At 37.5% G+C, this 25,244-nt stretch overlaps 2 protein-coding genes and 1 long non-coding RNA gene across 9 annotated transcripts in view; 2 read left to right on the top strand and 1 right to left on the bottom strand.

The window, feature by feature from the left end:
- The window catches only part of LOC139822203 (uncharacterized), a 283,165-nt gene that overhangs the window by 13,563 nt on the left and 244,358 nt on the right, over positions 1–25,244 (top strand). The gene's annotated exons all lie outside the window — the stretch shown is intronic.
- Positions 10,035–14,065, bottom strand: LOC139822035 (brefeldin A-inhibited guanine nucleotide-exchange protein 1-like). Of its 7 annotated transcripts, XM_071793547.1 has the most exons (7): positions 13,961–14,065; positions 13,178–13,570; positions 12,778–13,082; positions 12,476–12,680; positions 12,025–12,400; positions 10,898–11,940; positions 10,441–10,777 (listed from the first exon to the last, which is right to left on the bottom strand). In XM_071793547.1, the coding sequence occupies exons 4-6, from the start codon at positions 12,498–12,500 to the stop codon at positions 11,814–11,816; spliced, it is 528 nt and encodes a 175-aa protein (XP_071649648.1). In that variant the 5' UTR covers positions 12,501–12,680; positions 12,778–13,082; positions 13,178–13,570; positions 13,961–14,065; the 3' UTR covers positions 10,441–10,777; positions 10,898–11,813. The 7 variants fall into 7 exon arrangements, with proteins under 7 accessions (XP_071649649.1, XP_071649650.1, XP_071649653.1 ...); XM_071793548.1 differs by having other exon boundaries at positions 10,035–10,777; positions 10,898–11,901; positions 12,009–12,400; positions 12,778–13,570; XM_071793549.1 differs by having other exon boundaries at positions 10,035–10,777; positions 10,898–11,901; positions 12,778–13,570.
- On the top strand, positions 16,155–25,022 carry LOC139821950 (uncharacterized). Its single transcript, XR_011734398.1, has 2 exons — positions 16,155–24,458; positions 24,839–25,022. It is a non-coding gene; the product is annotated as an uncharacterized lncRNA (long non-coding RNA).

The raw sequence follows: 25,244 nt of genomic DNA, 5'->3' as shown, positions 1-25,244 counted from the left end.
TATATTATATATATACCTAATTTATCTAAATAGAAATCTTCCTCCTGACCGATAAGTCTATCGACCTAATTTCGAAATACGCGCGCGATATCGAAACTGGCGATACCTGCGCCGCCAGCGTCGAAAAAGTGAAAGTGACATTTCTGATTACATATATGTCATATAAGACGTCGGCGTTAGGAGGAGAAGTAGAAGAAGAAGTATCTTAATATTAAAATTTTCACATTTGGACTTTGCGTCGCAATATCTCCGCTCGTAGGGCACGTAGCGGAATATTATAAGAGAAACTCCCCCCCCCCTTATTGGACCCCAAGCTATCGATCAAGCCTACTTAGAACTTGATCCGTTCACTCGTTATCGAGATCTCAACATCTCGGGTACTCGCAACCCGTCGCGTCACGGGTATAAGAGTCACGGTCGGTCTCGCTCCGCGTGTACTTGGCACGAGACGCTACCGTGTCTCTTGATAGGCAGAAAAGAAGTTGATGTTGTAACAAAAAATTATTGAATATGTAGCATTTGGATAATTTATTATTCTATCAACTTAAATTCGACAACAAAAGTTGGAATGCAATACAGACATCTAAATAAAGATTATGACATGCGTTATTTCTACATTACGGGTAACGCGGTTTTTTGAATTTGTTGTTTAAACAAATTTTCAGCAACAAATTCACCGGTGTTGAAGCATTTGATTATTGAAATGTATTTTTGGATTACCTAGATGTAATTTAAAATCAAAACCATGGCACAGATCGCTGGCGCCTATTTGTTATAGACGATTATTTTTTTATTATAAACAAAAAAAACGTAAAAAAATTGTTTCCGAAAATAAATTTTCTAACTCGATATTCATAAACTACATAAATTGACGAAGATTCCCTGAAAATTTCATGCCTCTTATTAAAAATCGAAAAGTCATGCAATTTTGAACATTTGAAAAAAAAACTGATTTTTTAATCGAAAATATTGAAAATTGCTGGTAGCGACCTCTAAAACTTGTTCGATTTTGCTCAACTTTTGAGGAAAATTCTTTTTTTAGGTAAACTTTGATATTTTGGGGTGCGTCGCAAAAAATAAAAAAAAGGGTTTTTTTTTTAATCACCCTAATATATATGGGACATTCCACGTCAACTGAGACAGAGCTATGCCCAAAAGTTGTCACGACCAAAAAAATCGTTCCTGGGCTCAAAATGTTCGTACTCTCATGTACTTTCAAAGGTCACATGGCGCTTGCAGAAAATTCAAAATAGCGGTCAATAGGGAGCCCATTAACCCCATTAAATATCACATTTCATCCGGAAAATTACAATCCTCAAAATTTGTCACGACCAAATAAATCGTTTTAGGGCTCAAAATGTTCGTACTCCTATGTACTTTTAAAGGTCACATGGCGTTTGTGGAAAATTCAAAATGGCGGAGTAATTATGGCCTTAATGCAGAAATGTCACTTGATTCGGATGAAACTCGGTACTAGGGGGTTTTCGAGGTCGCTAATTCCGAATGTGAAGTCGAAATTTAGAAATTCAAAATGGCGGATTAAATATGGCTGCCCGTAATACAGAAATGTCACTTGATTTGGATGAAACTCGGTACTAGGGAGTTTTTGAGGTCGCTGATTCCGAATCTGAAGTCTAAATTTGGAAATTTAAAATGGCGGATTAAATATGGCCGCCTGTAATGCAGAAATGTCACTTGATTCGGATGAAACTCGGTACTAGGGGGTTTTCGAGGTCGTTAATTTCGAATGTGAAGTCGAAATTTAGAAATTCCAAATGGCGGATTAAATATAGCCGCCCGTAATGCAGAAATGTCATTTGATTCGGATGAAACTCGGTACTAGGGGGTTTTCAAGGTCGCTAATTTCGAATGTAAAGTTGAAATTTGGAAATTTAAAATGGCGGATTAAATATGGCCGCCCGTAATGCAGAAATGTTACTTGATTTGAATGAAACTTGGTACTAGGGGGTTTTCGAGGTCGTTAATTTCGAATGTGAAGTCGAAATTTAGAAATTCAAAATGGCGGATTAAATATGGCCGCCCGTAATGCAGAAATGTCACTTGATTCGGATAAAACTCGGTACTAGGGGGTTTTCGAGGTCGCTAATTTCGAATGTGAAGTCAAAATTAAGAAATTCAAGATGGCGAATCTAATATGGCCGTCCGAAATGCAAAAAAGTCCCTAACAATAATTTTGCAGTGATTGTTATAACTATTATTACGATTTTTCCTTGAAGTAATAAATAGTTTAGTTAGTTAATAATAACACGAAAGGAGGCGATGAGAGCCGTACATGCTTTTACAGAATTGCTTTTCCGGTGGTTCTTCTGTCGTTGAATACGAATTTATAGCTACAAACACGTATTTTTAAAAGAAGGTACCATAAAATCATTTAAACTATCCTGTCAGTCTCAGAGCGACAGATTTTGGCGCTACTGAAGCGACAGTTTTTTTCACGTGAATCAAGTGACATTTCTGCATTTCGGTCGGCCATATTGGATCCGCCATTTTAAATTTCCAAATTTCGACTTTACATTCGGAATCAGCGACCTCGAAAACCCCCTAGTACCGAGTTTCATCCGAATCAAGTGACATTTCTGCATTACGGGTGGCCATATTTAATCCGCCATTTTGAATTTCTAAATTTCGACTTCACATTCGGAATTAGCGACCTCGAAAACTCCCTAGTACCGAGTTTCATCCGAATCAAGTAACATTTCTGCATTACGGCCATATTTAATCCGCCATTTTGAATTTTCCGCAAACGCCATGTGACCTTTGAAAGTACATGAGAGTACGAACATTTTGAGCCCTAAAACGATTTTTTTGGTCGTGACAAATTTTGAGGATCGTAATTTTCCGGATGAAATGTGATATTTAATGGGGTTAATGGGCTCCCTATTGACCGCCATTTTGAATTTTCCGCAAGCAAAATGTGACCTTCGAAAGTACATGAGAGTACGAACATTTTGAGCCCAGGATTTTTTTGGTCGTGACAAATTTTGGGCATAGCTCTGTCTCAGTGACGTGGAATGTCCCATATATATATATATATATATAAACTTTTCATAGTGTGTGGTGATGTTCTCTTTTGCGGGTATGTATTATCGGCGGAAGCAAATTGAGAACATTTAAATATGGGGTTTATTCTCTTTGGGTGTTACTTTTATTTGAGGGTTTATATTTTTAGAGTTTATACCGTCATTTTTAAGGATTAACCATAAATTGAACGTTAACTATCACTTGAAGGTTAACCTGGGTTAACCATCATCCAAAGAAAAACCCTTAAAAAGTTGGGTGATTTCGGACCGCTTTTTAAGGGTTTTTCTATGGTGTTTCTTTAACGGTTAACACCAAAATTTGAGTGTATTTTTTCATAAGGGTAGCTCATTAAGGCCGGTATTCATAGTCGGTTCTTATTTCAAGACCGTCTTAAGGGGATGCTGGAGCCGTAGCCGAACTCGATCGGCGTCGGTAAAGAAGACCGGCGAACTATATCTGTTCTTGTATAGACAAAGATATAGACAAGGATAGCACGCTACATTGCACGCACACATACGCACGATGCACGTCGACATTATACTTTTATATTACGCTTCCAAATCTTGATTTGGAGGGTTTATCGATGTTTTTCTTGTTGTGCAATTCGGGGGAACTTGTTTTCGCGTTCGTACCAATGGTATATCTCTTATATGAAATACATCTTGTGACGAGCTGACAGCTCGCCGCAACTCGAGACGCCATATTGGGATAAAAGTAGGATAAGGAAATCTGTACTTCCGTAATTTTTTCTCGTTTTCTATATAAAATCAGAGTTCCCCCGAATCATTAATGTATGTACTGCAATTCTGGAGAAGGATTTTTAATTCTGTCAAATTAATACGACGCTACGTGCCGACAAAAAATGCCGGTAAAACAGACGGCTCCAGCATCCCCTTAAGTAATGTCTTAAGATGCTAATACTATGTGGCCGGTATTCATAGTTATTTAAGACCGTTTTAAGTTCAATCTTATTAAGATGTCATGAACCAATCGCAGAGCCGTATTAACGTCTTAAGACATTACTTAAGACGATCTTGAAGACTATGGCCGGTATTCATAATCAGATCTTATTTCAAGACCGTCTTAAGTAATATCTTAAGATGCTAATACGGCTCTGTGATTGGTTAATGACATCTTAAGATTGTACTTAAGATGGTCTTAAATATAAAAACCGACTATGAATACCGGCCTGTGATTGGTTTATGACGTTTTAAGATTGTACTTAAGACGGTCTTAAATATAAGAACCGACTATGAATACCGGCCTAAGTCCTAGCTTGAGGCTCTCAGCTTCTGAATCCTGAGGTCAGCACTGTTCCTCCGGACGCCATTTGACTGCTTTTTCCGCAAAAAGATGATTATCCTCCGAGATTTCGACCTATACGGAAAGCATAATAAACTCTAAAGCTCAGAACTACCATAAATACCTTCCATTCATCATCACAGATTATTTAAAGCCGTGAGAACTCGCAAAGAATCTCAATTTATTGCTTTTTGATCAACGTTAAAAACTGAAAAGTGATCCCGTTTAACACCTTATTTAGCAATTTAAACAGCTTATCAAAAGTTTTCCCCAAGACGGCCTTAGGTGCATTTTTGATTTGTATTTATGTATGGAAAACGTATGGAATAGATTTTATCCATTTCCCCGAGCGGCAAAAAATCGGCTTTTTTTAACATTGTCCTTTCAATAAATATGAAATATTAAATATTAAAATAACAAATAGTTGAACTGTTACCGTTGAATATTACATCCTGACATTTTTACCAACTTAAGGTGGTTCATGCAGTACTTGCAAGTCAAATAGGCAACTATTTTTATTAGTGATAAATAAGTGTGATTTTTGTCCGTAAAAATCAGCATATAATTAGATTTATTATTTATGACATCTTTAATGTTATACGACCTCTACGTAATTAAAATATTGAGACAAAAGTCACATCTTTTACTAGAGTTGTGAGCCGTGTGAATATATGTACAATAGCAGCGCGGCAACGAATAAATGATGCATGTTAAAATTATTTGGACATTTTATAACCTCATTGTATTGAAACTTGTATTTATTCAGCATTGCAGATCTTGATGCAACTTAATTTTAATTTTTTTCAGAAATGGACGAATATTTTTATTTCACCCTTTGCTTTATTCAGCGTCCAGAACATAGTAAACGAATGTTTTGAGATATGCGCTATACTCATCAGCTGACACATGCCAAGCTGCCGCTAATGCCGCTCGAGTCCAGCCGTCAGTTTCGTGTTGTCGATTTAGTCAATCAAAAATTACGTTTTATTAATATATGGTACGGTCAATGAACTCGGGCTTTCATCCAGTATCTTGCAAAATGTTTATTGCATCGTTTCGTCAGTTTTTGGTTCGTTTATCTAGTTTTGAAGTATTGCAATTTTTGCAGCATAAGCACTTTAACCTCGTTTTTCGGATAAGGGGTCCCTCCATCGCGTTAAATTGGCAAAATTTACGGACATATATCTCCGGAACCAATCGGTTAAAAAATCCGAAATTTTACAGACACACTCGAAGAACGTTAATCTTTCATTTCATATTAAATTTTCCGGGCTAAGTACATATCACCTAAATGCATGAACCACCTTAATATAATTTTGCTTTATAATATTACTAATTGTAATTAATTAATTTTAAATTAACAAATGAACGATTGGATTCAATAGAGGAAAAAATCGATTCCAATGTTACTAATATAAAGAAATTAATTATATATATGGTATTTTATATGTGTATTTAAATATATATATATATATATATATATATATATATATATATACTTATCAATTAAATGAAAAGAATACTAAAATTATTAGTCATTTTAACACTGCCCAATATATCTTAGAATATCCAAATAATAGCAATCAAGTTTAGTATTAGAGTGGATAGAGGATACAATGAATCTAAAACGAAAATGTCAAATAAACTTTTCGATTCAATGGTTAATATATATAATATGGTTAATTATTAAAGCATGGCGGTATATTAAAATTCAGCGCAATGTAGGGCCAAAAAAAATAGTGGCGTGACTGTGCGTTGTTAACATGTCATCACGCGGTTGACCCCTTCTTGCGCTGAATTTTAATGTACGTACCATCAAAGCCATGCTTCAATAAAAAAATAACCATAATTAAATTACTATCACATCGAAAAGTTCGTGAGACATTTTTATCACAGAATTTCATCTTTTATCCACTGTATTAACCGTAATCGGCAATATTGGGATACCTTGTATAATAAATATATATGTATAATAAATTTCTGTAGAAAGGAATAATTTACTTCTACAGAACCTTCCAGAAAAATCCTTTTTTAACGGCAACGGTTTCCTTAAAAATGCCGCCAGTTTATTGACAACTTATCGGATTAAAATTCTAAGCGGAAACTGTTTCCGTCATGTTGCTCTGTGGTTTCCGACAACTTATTATACTTTCAGTTCGTAAGAGGGCAATTGTTGTCGTCAAGTTGCTCATAACTTATTGGTGGCAATAAAAGTCGTCAATCCAATAGGCAAAATTGGAAACCGCTTTCCTCAACACTGAAGGCAACTCAAGTAGAGCAGTTTTAAGCAAATTGACAGCAACCTGCGGGCAACTTGCTATCTGAGAATGTTCTGATTAGCTACCCCCCACTGTGCTTGCTTTCCGTTCCGTTTTTTTCTCTACGTGGAGCTGCACTCTGACAGAGAATTATGCGAACGATCAAGAGAGACAGCCTCTCGTACTTCTCACGGGATGTTGTGATTCGTCTCACTTCCACTTATAGCTTTGTCTCACTCCCACTAGAGTTCTATATAAATAGAGAAGCGGCTCCGGCGTCGCAATTTCTGATTGGTGATGCCCCCACCTAATTGAAGCAGCCATATTGAAACCGCAGTGGAAAATGGAGTTAATATATTTCGATATTTACAGCTAGTATTTAGGCTGCGTACCGATATTTATTGAGAGTACAGAAAAGTATGTGACGTATAGATATAGATTTTCAGTACTAGAAACCCTTTAATCAGAGACTGGCCATATGACATCGAATATTGGAACGTTGTTTTTTAGGTACTGGTTAAGTTAGGTAGTGGAGTTTGATCTGTCTAACAGAACTAGGGCGGTCCTAATATGGCGGTGTTGGATGTGATGGTGGAGGTCTGAAGTCACTTCTCTCTTTATATAGGACTCTAACTATAAATAAAAGTATAACTGATTGACATTATACAAATATTGTACGGAATAAAGACATGGAATAGATTTCAATTTAAAACAACCTAGCTTCCGAAGCGCGGATTTAGCTCGCGGCTGGTCAGGGTTCGGAGTAGGCGCGGAGGAAGACACAAGACTCGGTTAAAATATAACAAAACAAAATAAGGTTTATTCAATTATGCGTGAATACATAGAGATGCTCGCGGGAGCGGTGAATATGTACAAAAGATCGCGGTCGCTGCTACGATAGCGGCGGTTTACAGTGATCGCGGAGTTGATGGGAACGAGTATAATAGATCGCGGAGGCGGTTACAACGGCGGTGTATCGCGGAGTTTGATATACAGATAGCACGGAGCTTGCGGACGCCTGGTAAAGCAACGATACACGGAGATCGCGGAGTTTCGCGGATCGGCGGGCGTGCGGGCTCGCTGAAGTACGGTGTGTGATTTCGGCGCGGGTGACGCGGTATCGCAGGTTTGGATAGCGGCGGCAGTGAGCGCGTAAGGCGCTGGATCGCGATTGGACGTGATATCGAGCGGCTAAGACCCTTAGCGGAGATAGAGAAGTAGTACTCTCTGGCTGGTATTCATAGTCTTCAAGATCGTCTTAAGTAATGTCTTAAGACGCTAATACGGCTCTGTGATTGGTTCATGACATCTTAAGATTGAACTTAAGACGGTCTTAAATAACTATGAATACCGGCCTCTATCTCCTGGCGCATCGATTCGTGTAGGCGGGAGGCGGCACCGGGTGGCCAAGACCCTTGGCGAGTAAGAGAAGAACTCTCTTACCCTGGTTCACTCCGGTGTCACAGGTGTTCGTATGGAAGTTCGAGTCAACCGCCTAAATGCTTCACTCGGCAGAGGCAGAGAATACTCTCTACCTCCTGGTTGTTCGACTGTGGGATTTCGGGATCCGTGAGCAGCGGAGAATCGGTCGGATCGGTTTGCTGGCTCACGGCGGAATCTAAAACCTAGCAACATTGCTCGGTTTATATACGCCCGCGGTGGCGTGTCGGCGTGGCGGGGGTATACGTGACGGCAATCGCGCGCGCCGGGATGGAGCGGTGAAGCGTTCGGGAAGTACGGCGCCCCGACGCCGCGATTGCGTTCGGTGGCTCTCGGCCGTTTTCGGCACCGCTCGGCGCTTCGAGTCGGTTGCCGCGCTAAGTCCGTTTGCGGACTGATACGCGAGATTGATAGTTTAAAAGGGGCACACCGTGCCTTTTCTCGCCCGGCGGGTGTTCGGCCGGGCGGCATCCGGCTGATGCTTGCCGGGAATGATGCGTTTTGGGGCGCATCGTTACAAATTAATAATTCTAAAGTAAATAAATACAGTTGATTTTGAAATGCCAAAAATACATACGTTTTTTTTAACGAAAAAGCGTATAATGCTAGGTACTTAGAACGGATTTTAATTGATTCTGAAATAAATAACAAATATATGTATGTGGACTTGGAAAAAGTAGATTCTACCCTTATGGAAAAATACACTCAACTTTTGGTGTTAACCGTTAAAAAAACACCAAAGAAAAATTCTTAAAGTTGGGTGTGATTTCGGACCACCAATTAAAGGTTAACCATCATTAAAAGTTAATAACCCTATGTAGGTTAGATGACGCGCTTTAAGGTTATTGGGCCATCAGAGCATGTCAAAGAAAAAAATCTGAATTAAAAATATATTATAAAGAAAACCTAAATACACTTAAGGGTTCATATCCCTCAGTAGGTCCAAAAAAAAGGTGATTTTTGTGAATTTTTTGAGGAGAAAGTAAACAAAATAAATCATTCAACATTTTTGGATTATATTTATGATACTTTTAAGTAGTTATAAAAATTTTGTCAGCCTATTTGGCGAAGCGGGATACTGGGCAACGGCGACCTGTGCGCGGAATATGTTGCTCCATGGCGGAAGTCCTCCAGGTCGTAAAATGTTTCTGAAACATCGAATCAATCGATTTTCCTGTTCAGTACAAGTGTCCCTATAGAGTAGACTACAATCATATCGATATATGCAATATTTAATTTTTTATAAGCAAAAAAGTATCGAAAAAATAGTGAAAATTAATTTTTCTTTTTGAATTGCCGCTATTTTATGAATTTTTATTCAAAATAATTTTTTTTATTCTACTCTATAGGGACACTTGTACTGAACAGGAAAATCGATTGATTCGATGTTTCAGACACATTTTACGACCTGGAGGACTTCCGCCATGGAGCAACCTATTCCGCGCGTTGCCCAGTATTCCGCTTCGCCAAATTATTTAAATGGGCTAAAAAAATTTTATAACTATATACTTAAAAGTATCATAAATATAATCCAAAAATATTGAATGATTTATTTTGTTCACTTTCTCCACAAAAAATTCACAAAAATCACCTATTTTCTAGACCTACTGAGGTATATGGACCCTTAAATTTGCAATTTTGAGAAGATCTGACGTCTAGTTTTTGAGATATTAAATCTCAAAGTTGGCATTTTTAACATAGGTTTTACGGGAAATTGTACCGAAAACATACATTTTTCGAGGATTTCACTCACTGTCTGTAAAGAAACAAGTTCAAAAAACTGAAAATAACATTATTTGATTCTTCTAGCACTTGTTAAGTATAAGACAAAACGACGTTGACGTATAATAAGGCCAAAAATTCAATCAAAAGTTGATGAATTGTCGCGTTTCTTGTCGGCCTTTCGATCAGCCGCGACGTGAACATGTGGCAACGCCGCGCCGTGTAGTGTTTTCTTTTCACAGCACTATTCTTTTGCAAGCAAATCTCCCGTTATCGAAATTGTTTGTTACCTTCCATTATTTTTCAACATAAACACAATAAATAACCTCACTCAAACACATGGCACTGGCATTATAGCTGCCTACAGCAAAGAAATGCAATGTCGCGACATTTCTTTTGTACGAATGTCAACTGAAGTCAAATCTTGAACTGTTTACATTTATTAGTAGATAAATTGATACATAATCGAATGAAAAGTTACATTATAAAACCAGTAATTATACAAGTATCTAGAATATATCCATAAAAATTGTTTTTCTTAAAATAAAATTTAGACCTTATATTGACTCATATGGTACTAGCCCAATAACCTTAAAAGTATTTAACTGTTTAAGGCGCGTTACTAACAAGCCCCTTGCACAATAGGCGATAGCGATATTCGTATGTATTTGACCGGAAATGAATGTCCGGGAAAGAATCTACCATATGAAATCATTTGTATTTCGTATGAAGACTTTTGAAGTGCAATTGAAAAGGTTTGTGAGTCATTTGTTTAATTGTAATTAATTAATTATTTTTACACCATGCATTTAGCCGAAATAGATAAATTAATAAAAGTTTTTATACGGAATCGTTTGTATTTTGTATGAAGAGTTATGAAGTGTGATTAAAAAGGTTTGTGAGTCACCCAGATAATTTTAATTAAATATTTATAAACTCGGTAATTAGCCGAAATATAAATTTTTAGTTATTCATGTTAAAAGAAGAAGGCGCTAGTGTTCCCGAAGGTCCGTCTGCAATCAGAATTAATATGAACGTTTTAAAAATGATTTTATACTGAAATAAATAAATATACAGGCTAATAAGCCTGTAGCTATAAGCAATAGTTGCTAATTAAGTTTGTAAAGATATACCAGCTGTGCAGGGTGAAGAGCAGGTTATCTCAAACGCCCTGCCACAACCCAATTAAAAGAGACTCAAATGTCATTACCGCTGAGAAGTACTTTTTGCCATTTAAGTTAGCATGTCAGAGCAACCGGATTGTCCATTGCGTTCCACCTTGAATTTTTTTTACAGTCGTTTATTAGAATTGCCCTACTTTTAAATTGAGCGCTTTTAAATGTATTATTATTAAACTACCGATATCGATATATTATTAGTAATTTAATATTAAAACTTGACAGAGTGACGTAAACTAATTCGCTCATAGTATTATAACAAAGTATTATGCGTTTAAATTCTCGAAAGCTAATAGCTTCTTTACTAAGCTCTCTCTTTATGTCGATCGATTCAGATAAAAATCTCCGAAGTCTTTCTTTCTCTCGCGATATTCCTAAAGTAAAACTGTACAAAAGCTCTACGAAATTGGCGATATTTTTCACGGATCTGGTTCGAGTCTCGGCTCTTGAGGAAGGTGCGCATGTAGAAAGAGTACGCCAACACAGTTTATCCTGCTAAATGGTTATCAATTCTCTATAAGTTCTGTATTGTACATAAATTATAGAATATCTAAACGTTTCTTTTTTTTTTGATGTCCTGTGACATTGTACAATAGAGTTACAAATAAAGATAAAGCCACACTTTACGTATAATCTGATTCAGTCTTTGCTAATGTTACATAATAACGTGCGAAAGAACTAACAGTTAAACTATTTAAGAGGCTATTTAAGAATTTTAATTGATACTGGAAGCATAGAACTGTTCAGCTAGCTTTACACAAGATATTGGTCTTCTTCTTTATGAAATCGTCAAATTATGATTATGATACATTTCTACATTATATCCAGCATCGAATCTAATCTTATTTATCGTGATACTCTTGAGAAACTGTTAATCCATTGTTTTAACTCGATCGCGGCGCAGAACTGCGTCCACCAATATTGTTCTTCTCCCTCCAATCGATTCCCGTAAAAGCTGTCTACATATTGAACAGTCGATACAACGACGGCGGATTAGTCTGAAATTAAGCACACGTTAACAATCACTCTTCTTGCTAAAATCACAATTTTCTTTTCAATCGCATACCTTGATTATGACATACCTGAAGACCAGCACGGGAGTCAGATCGTCGGCAGCAAGTATGCCTCTTTCCGACGCCATGGAGAAGAGATTCATGATGGTAGTCGCGCAACAAAATACACACTGCAACTTATCCCTAGGAGTCTTATACGCCGATATCACAGCCAATTCAGCCTGCGCCCATGACCAGGGGCATTCGTAATGATAAACTTTTGAAATGCGTAGGTCCCTGTGATTTGAAGTTACGACCTTTGCCAACTTATTGATATGACCGTGAAAAAGCTGGTCCCTATATACATCTCCATCTTCATTTAGATAGAGCGCATTGTGGTATACCCGTGCCATGACAATTCTTTCCACCACGACTCTCGCCAAATCTAACTGGTTGGCGCTTGCCGCTGAAAGTAAGAAGTAAGTCGTCTCTGAGCACTCCGCTAAGATCAATTGCGAGATAAATAATTATATTCATGTACATTGCCAAATCGGATCGTTGTCCATTTCCACGTGGACCTTCCCTAGAAAATTATCTACGAGATCCTGTTTCTCGTCAGCTAGCGTAAGCTTTTTAAACTCTTCGCAGGAGAAAAGCTTTCTTTTTTTTCCAAAAATACCCTCACACAAACGGATACAAGATGATTATTGATAGCATCCCGATCGCACTTAACTCGCACGCATAATCTGAAAAATATTATTAAACGGTTGACATCTTACATTTAAACATCTTACATTTACTTATACATTACATACAAAGATGATATTTATATATAAACAGTACCTATCTAAGTGAGCTAATGTCGACAGCAATCCCTGACGACATCTGATTAAATATGCGATATAAGGAGATCGCTTTTGATAATCCTCTCGAAGTGATTTGAAGAGCTTTCTACATCCATCGTCATTAAATAGACGCACGCAACGTAAAGTTTCATGAAGATGAGTTAGACTTAGCTAACTAAGGCTTAGCTCAGCTTCAGTTTTGCCGTTTGCTATGATAGAACCCTCCTGCTGATGTTCCCCATCAAGCCTCACGTTCTCTTCCTCCGCCTGAGTCTCCATTCGCGCGAAGATCACGTTGATCATCTGCGTGAGAGTCGCACAGGCTGTTGTTTGATTCACCAGGTTGCGCGACGACAAGTAAACGTTGTAAACAGTACGAATTGTTAACAGTACCGTACCCTCGTATACCTCCACATACTGGCTTGTCATTACAGTCAGCAGAGCTTTAATAATCTGCAGCTGCACACTCTCATCGGTCTGTGGACCGGTGAAGCAACCGCAAATTGTCTCGACAATGCGCACAATCAGCAGCTTGTTAGGCTCCGTTGAATCAGGCACATTGCCAGTGAGATGGCTATATGCGATTAACTTCTGCAGGCAGTCCAGTGCTGTGTCACCACAATCCGTAGTGACTAGCTCTGACATGCTGACTCAAATGGCAAGAAGTACTTCTTAGCGGTAATGACATTTGAGTCGCTCTTAATTGGACTGTGGCCCAATTAAGGGCGTTTGAGATAACCTCTTCACCCTGCACAGCTGGTGTACATCTTTGATCTCGTTACGGAGGTCCTCTGCAAGATGGAAATATGAGTGACAAACTTAATTAGCAACTATCGCTTATAGCTACAGGCTTATTAGCCTGTATATTTATTTATTTCAGTATAAAATAATTTTTAAAACGTTTATATTAATTCTGATTGCAGACGGACCTTCGGGAACACTAACGCCTTCTTCTTTTAACATGAATAACTAAAAATCTATATTTCGGCTAATTACCGAGTTTATAAATATTTAATTAAAATTATCTGGGTGACTCACAAACCTTTTTAATCACACTTCATAACTCTTCATACAAAATACAAACGATTCCGTATAAAAACTTTTATTAATTTATCTATTTCGGCTAAATGCATGGTGTAAAAATAATTAATTAATTACAATTAAACAAATGACTCACAAACCTTTTCAATTGCACTTCAAAAGTCTTCATACGAAATACAAACGATTTCATATGGTAGATTCTTTCCCGGACATTCATTTCCGGTCAAATACATACGAATGATAGCGATAGCGACAGCGACAAGTTTGCCAACAAAGCTATACCTTTGTTGGCAACTTTTTGTCGCTGTCGCTATCGCTATGGCTGAGTTTCCACTGAGCGCGTCACGCGTCGCGTCGTCCGAGTTGAACCAATCAAAACATCCCATTTCATTACATTCTTGTGACGGAATCGAAATGGGATGTTTTGATTGGATGACGCGACGCGTGACGCGCTCAGTGGAAACTCAGCCTTACGCTATCGCCTATTGTGCAAGGGCTTAAGATTGCCGGGAAAATCAACTCAAATAAGATGATTTATCAAAATGACCATTTAGCATTGGGAAATATGCATAATGACCGGGAAATTTGATTAGTTCTTCTCTATTAATCATTTTGACCGAACAAATTGGGAATTATGCATATTGCCCGGCCATTATGCATAATGCCCAATTTATCAAATTGCCCGTAACATATATAAAGTTTCATTGAAAATTCAATTGAAAGGTTTGCAAAATTATATTTTATGAAATGATTCTGAAATAACTTAATTAAAAGTTTTTAACTTTATTGCGTGAGAAAGATTTTAGAAACAGCTCAACTGAAAGATTCATAAAATTATTTTATGTGAAACGATTCAGAGATAACTCAACTAAAAGTTTTGAAAAATTATCTTTATGTGAAAGGTTTCAAAAACATTTTTATTGCAACATTTTATATGACATATTGCAGAATTCTTTCAAAGATGTTGCACATGAAATGCGAAAGGTTGAAATGTTTTTGAAACCTTTCTGGAAGCTTTCTGCAACAATCTGTGCTGTATGGGTAATGCCCAGCCGGAACGCCGACGTCTGTAGACGTCGAATTGACATCTTATAGATGTCGATTCGACATCTATCGACATCTATAGACGTCGAAAAGACGCTATCATTCCGGCTGGGTGGTTAACCTTCAATTAACGGTTATTTCTTAAAAATGACGATATAAACCCTAAAAATATGAAGCCTCAAATGAAAGTAACAAAGAGAATAAACCCCATATTTAAATGTTCTTAATTTGCTTCCTACGATAATACATACTCGCAAAAGAGAACATCACCACACACTATATGCAAAGTTTATATTATATATATATACATATATATATATATATAGAATCATTATATATATATATATATATATATATATATATATATATATATATATATAATAAGATTTTATTTCGTGTGCCAATGATTTTCACCAATTATCTCAGAAAGTATTGGTTTATTGGAAGTGTTTTAGATAAAAGTTGAAGGGTTTGAAGGAGACCGCAGTAGACGATTTTATTAGATTTTGGGTCCGGGGCCTGTATTGAGCCCCAGTCAAATTTTTTAAATAAAAACCTCTATTTTTTATTGTATCATCTTTCTCTACTAATAAATTTGAACAACTTTTATCTGAAACATTTTCTTATTTGCCCAATACTTTTTGAGATATTCAAGGAAAACTTGGTAACTTTTTCAATTTTTAGCTTATATCTTGATAATTGCTTGCCAGAGGAAAAAATGGTGGGGGGGGGCGGCTCACGGAGGTGATCATTTACTATTTCCCGGGGCCCCCCTAGCATGGCACAGTGTTAGGGTCACTCGCGGGTGTTTTAGCCGGTAGGCTATGGGCGACGTCGCGCTGGGAGCAGGCTCAGGGGGGCTTCGGCCTCTCTGAAGCATCACCCGTAATCGCGATACGCGTCCGTAGAATCCGGCAATACCCCCGTTTCGCCCCGGGAGTGGGCGCGTCTTTAAAAGATTTCACCCGCGTAAAAAAAAAAAAAAAGGAAAAAATGGTATAGAAGACTTTTTGACTTGATTTTGTCTTAAGAATATGCTGTTGCAATAACACTCCAATTTTTTTAAATACTTGTAAACACTCCAAGCAGATGCATACACAAATATAAAAAAAAATTGGAGTATACTATTGCAACAGCACATTTTTGAAATAAAATTAAGTTAAAAAGTCCTCTGTACTACTTTTTTCTCTGGCAAACAATCATCAAAATATCACAAGCTAAATATCAAAAAAGTTACCAAGTTTTTCTTGAATATCTCAAAAAGTATTAGGCAAATAAAAGAATTTTTCAAACAAAAGTTGTTCAAATAATTAATTAATAGAGAAAGATGGTACAATAAAAAATAGGGGTTTTTCATTTAAAAATTTGACTTAGGCTCTATTGGGCTCAATACAGGCCCTGGATCCAAAATCCAATAAGATCGTCTATTGGCCCCCTTCAAACCTTTCAACTTTTATCTGAAACACTTTTCCAATAAACCAAGCCGTCAATTGACACTTAATGAAGATTAACACAATAACATTTAAACGACACCCGATAAAGGGATCATGGCGACACTGATTAAATCGACATAGAACATTAAAAGTTAACACCCTGTTAACACCAAACCCTGTTAACATCCAACGATGAGGATCAATCTCCAACCTACACTAAACATTGAGGCTTAATCCCTAACCTACACTTATCATTGAGAATAAACTCCCAATATACACTCATTATTGAAGATTAAACCCACAACTTACCTAAACCTTAATGGTCAACACTCAATCTACACCTAAATTTAAGTGTTGACACTTAACTTTAATGACAAACACTAAACTTACGCTCAAATTTGAATGTTAACTCTCAAATTTGGGTATTAACCATCAAAGTTAAGTGTACTTTTTCATAAGGGTACAAAAGCGGGGAAATCCTAACAAACAGTCTTAAAAAAAATACGCCAAGTACATAAACAAACTAAAGTATATATGTGGAGTTTTTAGTATATGCCATGTTTTAAAAATTAACTTGGTTTAAAAATAGACATAAGATTAATACAATTAACCAGGTACATAATTACCCGTATTGCATTTTATATTTTAGATAGATAGCAGATACATAAAATTTGAAATGTTGCTAGATAGCAGATACATAGCAATATAGTCCAGTCAAAATACGGAAAAAGGGGGTACCTAAAAAAAATTGCAATACAAGGTTTTATTACGTCATTGTGTTTAAAAAAATATATTAAACAATATATCCAAATTCCGCCATTTTCCGCTATCCCTAAGTATGTTTTTTATTAACAATTTATAAACAAATTCGTTTTTCTCCACAAATACGATAAATTTCGAAATTTTTGTAGAGATTAAAGTTGTAGAGCAGACAAATATCTACAAAAAATGTTCTTATAAATTTTTTGAAATATCTCAAAAATTCAGACTTTGCGAGTATTATATTCCTACTTTTGGCGTAGAAGGACGATCCAAAACCCAAACCAATATGGATGTCCCAATATGGATAACCCAAAACAATATGGATGTCACGCATACACAAACATACACACGCATACAGACATATCCATGCACGCACGCAACCGCACAACGAAGCGTAAATCCGACCGTGTAACCTCCTCGCAGTACTCTTTGAATAACGCTAATGCCGGCGGTATTTTTTCAAATTTTAGTGAAAGAATACTAAATAAAATTTTATTGTTTTTGCTGATAGTAAAGGTCGATAGCATAGGACTTGTTGTTAGTGAAGGTCAGTGTAGTGGCAGTGCACTGGAAATCAATTTTTTGACGTTAATTGAACTTTATTTTCTATTTTTTTTTTTATTGAAAAGAATTAACCAATTTTATAGCTTCCTCATAGAGGAAGTTTTGTTTTTTTGTTTGTTTTGCCCCATAAAACCATAGTGGGCACCATGAGAAAAATTTTATAGCTATTCGGCAAATTTTCTTTAAATGCAGGGTACTTAAAAGTACAAAAAACGTGAAGAATAATTTTTTGTTGCTGTTCTACACAATTATATTTTGGGTTAAAATAAAAAAGGAAAAAATTGCTAATTTTCACATTATTTTCATTTATTTGTATCATGTCTACATGTTATTTAAAAAAAAATTGACATTTATACCATTCGATAGAGCAAAGTTTTAGCTTTAAGAATCTGTTTCTTGAATTTCAGTAGAATAATTTTTAACGAAGTTATGAGCAATCAAAGTAAAAAATGCTCATATCTTGTTCAATCCGCGATAACTCAGTAACAAAAAATCATTGAAACATAAAAAAAACAGATTTTTGTAGGGAAAACTTTAAACTTTTATGTTAAAAAGTAAAAAATTTTTGCAGATTTTTATTTGCACGTGACAGGCCTACAAAGTGAGAAGAAAATTTTCCATTTTCTTCAGCACGTAGTTTTCTATATGTAAAAATTACCAAACTCACAGAAACTAAAAAATAATAGTGAGTTTTTGAAAGTGGAGATTTCAAGCTTTAAAATCCTTTCTTTAAACTTAAATTTCGTTCATTTTTAACGAAGTTACAGCTGCTTGAATTTTGCTTATTTTTAAAGAAGAATTTAGTGTTTCTTTAATTTTTGTGAGAAGTGTATATTTGCAATAAAAGGTGCTGTGCGGGTATATACTATCAATAGTATCGGACTTGGTTAGTGGATGTGTGTGTGAGTGGATGCGGAGAGCAAGCGTTACGTAGGATATTGCTAACGACTGCGTTTACTGATAGATTTGGAGTGTAGGATAGAGGGAAAGGGGAGGCGAACGGCGGTGGAGGCGATAGAAGTGGAGGGAAGCAGGGAGACGCGAAGGGTGAAAATTAATCAAAAGGGTAAAGATACGACTAGGTGAGACGTTAGGATAGATGGACGAAGGGAAAGGCAAGGGATAAATTGGAGATTTCGTGCGATCTTCATGCGACATACGGCATAGAGTATACACGTCATACGGCATAGAGTAGGGAGACAAGCGAGCGGTAGCGAGTAAGGCCGAGTTCGCACGTAACGCGGCGGGCCCGTGCGTAGACGTCATACGGCATAGAGTAGGGAGACAAGCGAGCGGTAGCGAGCAAGGTCGAGTCCGCACGTATAGAAGAGTTACACCATGCAGAAGGACGAGGAAATAGAGAGAAAAGGATCGAGGGGAAGACCAATTGAAGAAGAGAGAAAGAACGAATTCAACCAGCATTACGTATGATAAGAGGAAGAGAGAAGAACTAGAGAGACAGACAGCAGACATATTCAAAAGGAGTAATAAGATGGAAAGATCACCACCTGGAGTGAAGGGAATGAAAGAGAAGGGGAGAGATACGGAAGAGGAAGAAAGAAGGAAGAGTGAAGAGGGAGCGATGATAGCATTACTGACTGAGAGAATTAAAAGAAGAGATGGCAGGCACAAGGAATGAGATAAGGGAATTAAAGGAGAGCTGGAAGGCTAGGGAAGAAAGAATGGAAAAGAAGATAGGGGAATTAGAAGAAAGAATAAAAGAACTAGAGAGACAAGGAGATGGAGGAAAAGGGGGGTTGGAAGAAAAGATCTAAGAAATAACGGAAAAAGTGACGGAACGGATAGGCAAGTGGAAAGGACATGAGCTTAGACAAGGAGATAAGGGGGAGTCGACAGGCGAGATAGGAGAAGAAGTGAGAAGGCTGAAAAGAATAATGGAAGAGAGAGAGAAGAAGGAGAGAAGGAACAACATAATCATAGGAGGACTGAAGAAGGGGAAGAACAGCTTAAAGGAGGAGGCTAAAGTATTTCTGGAAAAGGAATTTGGGACCACAGAAAATGTAAAAGGTGTTCAAGTGGTAGGCAGGGAAGGAAGGGAAGCAGTATTAGTAGAGTTGGAAGATTGGTAGGGTAAGGAAGCAATAATGAAACGGAAGAGTAAATTGTTCGGTGGAAATATATTCATTGATCATGACCTGACGAAAGAGGAGAGGGATGTGCAAAGGAAATTGAGAGAACGGGCAAGAAAAGAACGAGTAGAAGGAAAGAGGGTAAAAGTAGGATATAGAAAAATGTACATAGAGAAAGAGATGTATGTGTAGAATGAGGAGGCAGAGGAAATAAGGAAAAGGGAGAATTTTCAAAAACCGGCCGAGATGAAGGAATAGAAGTCCAAGGAACAACGGGAGACAAAAAGAAGAGGAAGAAGGGAGGAAAAGGAAACGGAGATGCAAGCGCAGAAATAAAAGTGATATTCTGGAATGTGGCAGGGCTGAAGAAGAAAGACAGAGAATTCTGGGAATACATAGAAGGATTCGATATTATAGGACTATGCGAAACGTGGGTAGAAGAGAAGGAATGGGAGAAGATAAAGAAGAATATGTCAAAGAAGTTTGTATGGAAATGTCAATTTGCGATTAGAGAGAAAGGTAAAGGTAGGGCAAAGGGAGGCATAATGACGGGTGTGAGAAAGGAGATAGAGGAGATAGATATTAAGGAAGTAGAATCTGTAAACGGAATGCAGGAGAGAAAGTTAAGGGTAGCAGGGGAAATATGGAGAATAATTACAGTATATAACGGGGAAAAAATGAGAACATTACGAAGAGGGTTAGAGGAAATGGTAGAGGAAAGGGAAGAGGAAATTCTATGTATAGGGGGAGCTTTTAATGCAAGAATAGGGGGGAAAGGTAAGAATTATGAGGGGGACAACGAGGGGGAAAGAGGGAGAAGCTCCAAGGACGAGATAATAAATACGGAGAGAAAGGAATTTTTAGAGATGCTGGAGGAAAGGGGATGGGAGGTAGGGAACGGTAATATGAGAGGCGATGAGGAAGGAGAATGGACATTTTCCGGAGGAAGAGGAGCATCGGTGGTGGACAATATCGTGGTGAATCGAGAGGCGTGAGATAGGATGATCAAACTAACAATTGGAGAAAGAGTAGAGTCGGACCACCAACCCTTGGAGGTAGAAATAAGGGGAGGATTAGAAAGATTAGAGGAGGAGATTCAAGAGAAGACAAAGGAAGTAATACAGTGGGACAAAGAAAGTATCAAGAAGTATAAGGAGAAAGCAGAAGAGGTAGAGGTGAAGGGAGAAGAAGTAGAGAACGTATGGGAAAACTGAAGAAGGCAGTAGAAAAAAGTATGGTAAGAAAAAGAATCAAGATAAAGAGGGCAAAAATTGGAGAAAAGGATTGGTGGAATGAGGAGTGTAAGAGAAAGAAGAGGGGGTTGAAGAGGACATACAAAAGATGGAGAATGGGAAAGGAAGAAAAGGAGAGATATGTGAGACTAAGAAGAGAATTTAGGGAGTTGTGTAGAAGCAAAGAAGAAAAAAAAACTAGAGAAATATGAGAAAGAAGTGAGAAACGCGAAAACGGAAGAGCAAATATGGAAGATAATAAACAAAGAAAGGAAGAAAAGAGTACCCATTGAGGAAGATATAGAGATGGAGGAATGGGAAAAGCATTTTATGCAACTGCTGGGAGGAAGTAAAGAGGACAGGAGAGAGGAGGTGGAAAGAAGGAGCAAGGAAGAAGACAGAGAGCTGGAGATCCAGGATCAAGAAATTGAAGAACAGCTTAAGAGAACTTGAAGAGGATAAAAGCGGCAGGAGTAGATGGGATAGCAGGAGAGGCGTGGAAGTTCAGCGATGGACGGATAAAAGAAAAGCTGAAGGAAATCCTGAAAAAGGAGTGGAGAGGAGAAGGCTTTCCGGAGGAATGGAGAGTAGGGCTAATATCCCCAATTTTCAAAAAAAGTGACCCGAAAAACCTGGAAAACTACAGGGGAGTCTTCCTGTTATGTACTGCGTACAAGATTTATGCAGGGATATTAGCAGAGAGGGTAAGGAAAGAGGTGGAAGAGGTGGAAGAAAAGAAAATTCTGCCGGAAACCCAAGCAGGGTTTAGGAAGGGCAGAGGGATGAACAACGTGTATGTGTTGCAGCACGTGGTCAAGAGAGAATTGAGAAAGAAAGGAGGAAAGGTATATATGGGTTCTTTGTGGACCTAAAGACGGCCTTCGACAGAGTGGATAGATAGGTATTATGGGAAGTAATGGAGAAAAGAGGAATAAGAAAAGGTATAATAGAAAGGATCAAGGAAATTTATGAAGGTACGAAGAGTGCAGTTAGAGTGGGCGGAAAAATCTTCAACTGGTTCTGGACGGAGAAAGGAGTAAGGCAGGGGTACCCTCTGAGTCCACTACTGTTCTCGATATTGATCGCAAATGTGGAGGAGGAGATGAGGACAGGACAGGCGGGCGGCATGAGGGTTGGAACAGAAAGAATATGGACGCTGGCATATGCAGATGCGATGTACTAACGCCTCCATATTAAAGGAGCTTAACATACAACATAGGCTCTCATCGACAGTTTGGCTACGGGTCTTGAAATACTTCGGACACATTACACGTAATAAAGATTCCATGCAACGCCTGGTAGTACAGGGTAGAGTGGAAGGCAAACGCCCACACGGCCGATCCCCGACTAGATGGACTGATCTCATAAAATCGGCAACAAAATGCTCTATCACAGAATGTTCCCGCAGTGCCACAAACAAAGACAGATGGAGGCAAATTGCAAAAGCTTCGGCGGAAACAATGTAAAAAGTTCATAACCACGACCACTCTGTCAAGAGTGTACGACTAAGAAGAAGATATGCAGATGATCTGGTGTTGCTGGCAAAAAGTGTGGATGAAATGAAGGAGATGATAAGGAGACTGGAGAGATATCTAAGATGAAAAAAAACTGCAGTTGAACACTGAGAAGATTATGTGCTTTAGAAGAGGAAAAGGCAGAGGAAAGGAGGTGGGATGGGAATGGGAAGGAAAGAGATTGGAGGAAGTAAGGGAATACAAGTACTTGGGATACGAGCTGAGGAGGAATGGAAGTGACGATGGACAGATTAAGAGCGTAAAGAAGAAGGCAAATATAGTGATGAGGCAGGTATGGGGGTTGGGGGAACGTAGGTTCAGGGATGACTTTAGGAAAAGAATGATATTATTTAAATATTTAGTGCTTGGGGTTATAATGTATGGGGCAGAGATTTGGGGATGGAGAGAAAGAGAAGAATTGGAAAGAATACATAAAAAGTATGTAAAGTGGACCCTTAATCTTGACTCCTGTACGCCGGACTATATAGTTTATAAGGAAACAGGGAGAGTAAAGCTCAGTACAATTGCGGAAAATAGAGCAGTAAGATTTGTAGAAAAGGCTATGAGGGAGGGGGAGAGAAAATTGGTAATAGAATGCGTGAAGGAAAAAAAGAAAAAGGGACAAAAGGGCGGGGGAGGAGAGAGAGATGTTTTATAGGCAAAATGGATTTAGTTCGGAGGGAATAAAAGTACTGAGGGATAGAGAGGCGGATATAGGTCAAATAATAGGGCAGAGAGGGAGAGAGAGACTGGGGCAATGGATGGATAGTAAGATAGGAAGCACGAGATACAACGGTAGATATAAGGACATAATGACGCAGGAGGGGCCAAAATATTTGAGAGAAAAAGGGCACAAAGAGGGAGCCAAAAGTTGATTTCAAGATGGAGGTGTGGAAACGAAGAGGAAAGAAATAGATTCTGGGCGGCGGCGGAAAGAAGAAAATGTCAGATTTGTGAGGAAGAAGAAGGATCGATTGAGCATATACTAACACATGTAGATAGAGAGAGTAGGATTAGAGTGAGCGATTTTTTAGGAGAGGAAGGAAAGTTAGCAAATGTAAAATGTATGAAAGAATTAGGTAAAATGAGAGAGAATAGGATAAAGGAAAAAGGAATGGATGAAGGAGTGAATGTTAAGTAACGAATTGTAAACCAAGTCCCGGGTTTTGGGCTGGAAGGCCGAACCGAATAAAGTATTATTATAATTATTATGTATATTTATATTAATATTTTTATGTTATGTTAACTATCAATAGTATCAATGTTGTAATCTGAATATTACAATTTTTAGTACTACTACCTACACATTAAGTAAGAAGTATTTAACTCTCTCATGTATATAGTAGGGGTATTCAAATAAGTTAAAATTTAACGGTTTGACAGGTTATGTCGGGTTAAAGTCGAGTAAAAAGTTAATTAATTAACTTTGGGCGCGCTACTCTTTAAGGTTATGCAAAATACATAAGTGACACATTAACCTATCACATTAATCTTTGGGTTAAAAGTGTAAAAATTAACTTTTTACCCGACTTTAACCCGACATAACCTGTCAAACCGTTAAACTCTAACTTATTTATGCAGTTCTCTGGATATACACACATATTAATAAACGCTGAAATATTTAGATAAAATTGAGAAAAAACGTAACATTAATACTAAAAAACTGGCATTCAAATACATACATTGACCTTCACTAAAATATATACTTTGGTTTGTTATGTACTTGGCGTATTTTTTTGTAAAGACTTTTGTTAGGATCTTTATGTTTTGTCCTCATGTAATGCACTCTTCGGTTTTAGATATCTACGTCTAAAGGTGCCGGAAGTGAAGGGAAGGATTATACAGAGCAGCATCAGGAGAATGGAGACGATTTTGAAGTATCCACCGGTGGAGTGTCGCCAGAATGTGATCGATATACTTAGCGATCAGACGAGCAAGGATTACAGGATCTATCAAGAGTTCGGCAGCAATGATGATGAAATTAAAACGATTGCCACTGGTATGCCTACATCAAGGAGTCGAATATTTGTGTTCTCTTTTTTATTTATTGTTCTGTTTTTATTTCCCTTCAGTAAAATTGATAACAGGTATAGGATCATGTTAACAGGGTTATTAAGCATAAATACGGCGGTATATACTGACAGATATTGACTAGAAACAAAAAGCATATAAGCAAGAGAGATTACATCATATTTATTTAAGAATTTCCTGTTGTTATGTCCAGAAATAAAAACTGATTAAAATCTCAACACACACTTCTTCGAGGAATCGGAATCGCTTAGTAGAATTACAAAGATCTATGAATATTCCGAATGCAAGTAAAAATACGTGAGAGGAAATAGTGAAAGACTTTGCAAACCTATGACTTATTTATTGCAGGCATCTTTGACTGCATCGAGCGTACATGGTCCATTTATACGGATATTCCGCAGATCAACGAGCCGATACTGGTGATACCTATGCAACTTCGAAACTTTGCAGTTCCACAATATAACAAAGCAAAAAAATAATTATATTTTTGTCTTTTACGAATTGCGAAAATGTAGCGTTTGTCGCATTGGCATTTTGTTACAGTCTCTCTCTCTCTCTCTCTCTCTCTCTCTTTCTCTCTCTCTCTTTCTTTCTTTCCCCTCCATCTCCCTCTTTCTCTCTTTCTCTTTGTCTCTCCTTCATGTAATATACAGAGTGTTAAAAAAATTTTACAAAATATTTTTTGCAATATTTTTACATTTTTGTTTATACCATTGTAGACCTTAACTTACCATTGAATTTTTATTTTAAACAT

This window comes from Temnothorax longispinosus, chromosome 11 (assembly GCF_030848805.1).
Source record: "Temnothorax longispinosus isolate EJ_2023e chromosome 11, Tlon_JGU_v1, whole genome shotgun sequence".
Classification (NCBI taxonomy): Eukaryota; Metazoa; Arthropoda; class Insecta; order Hymenoptera; family Formicidae; genus Temnothorax; species Temnothorax longispinosus.
This window is presented reverse-complemented; position numbering and strand designations above follow the sequence as displayed.

Bases quoted from the DNA above. Each gene is read 5' to 3' on its own strand.
- LOC139822035 (XM_071793547.1), bottom strand. From the start codon at position 12,500: ATGGACAACGATCCGATTTGGCAAT. The intron at 12,401-12,475 runs GTACATGAATAT...TCTTACTTTCAG, and splicing joins CAACGATCCGATTTGGCAAT to CGGCAAGCGCCAACCAGTTA. The intron at 11,941-12,024 runs GTATGTCATAAT...GCTTAATTTCAG, and splicing joins ACTCCCGTGCTGGTCTTCAG to ACTAATCCGCCGTCGTTGTA.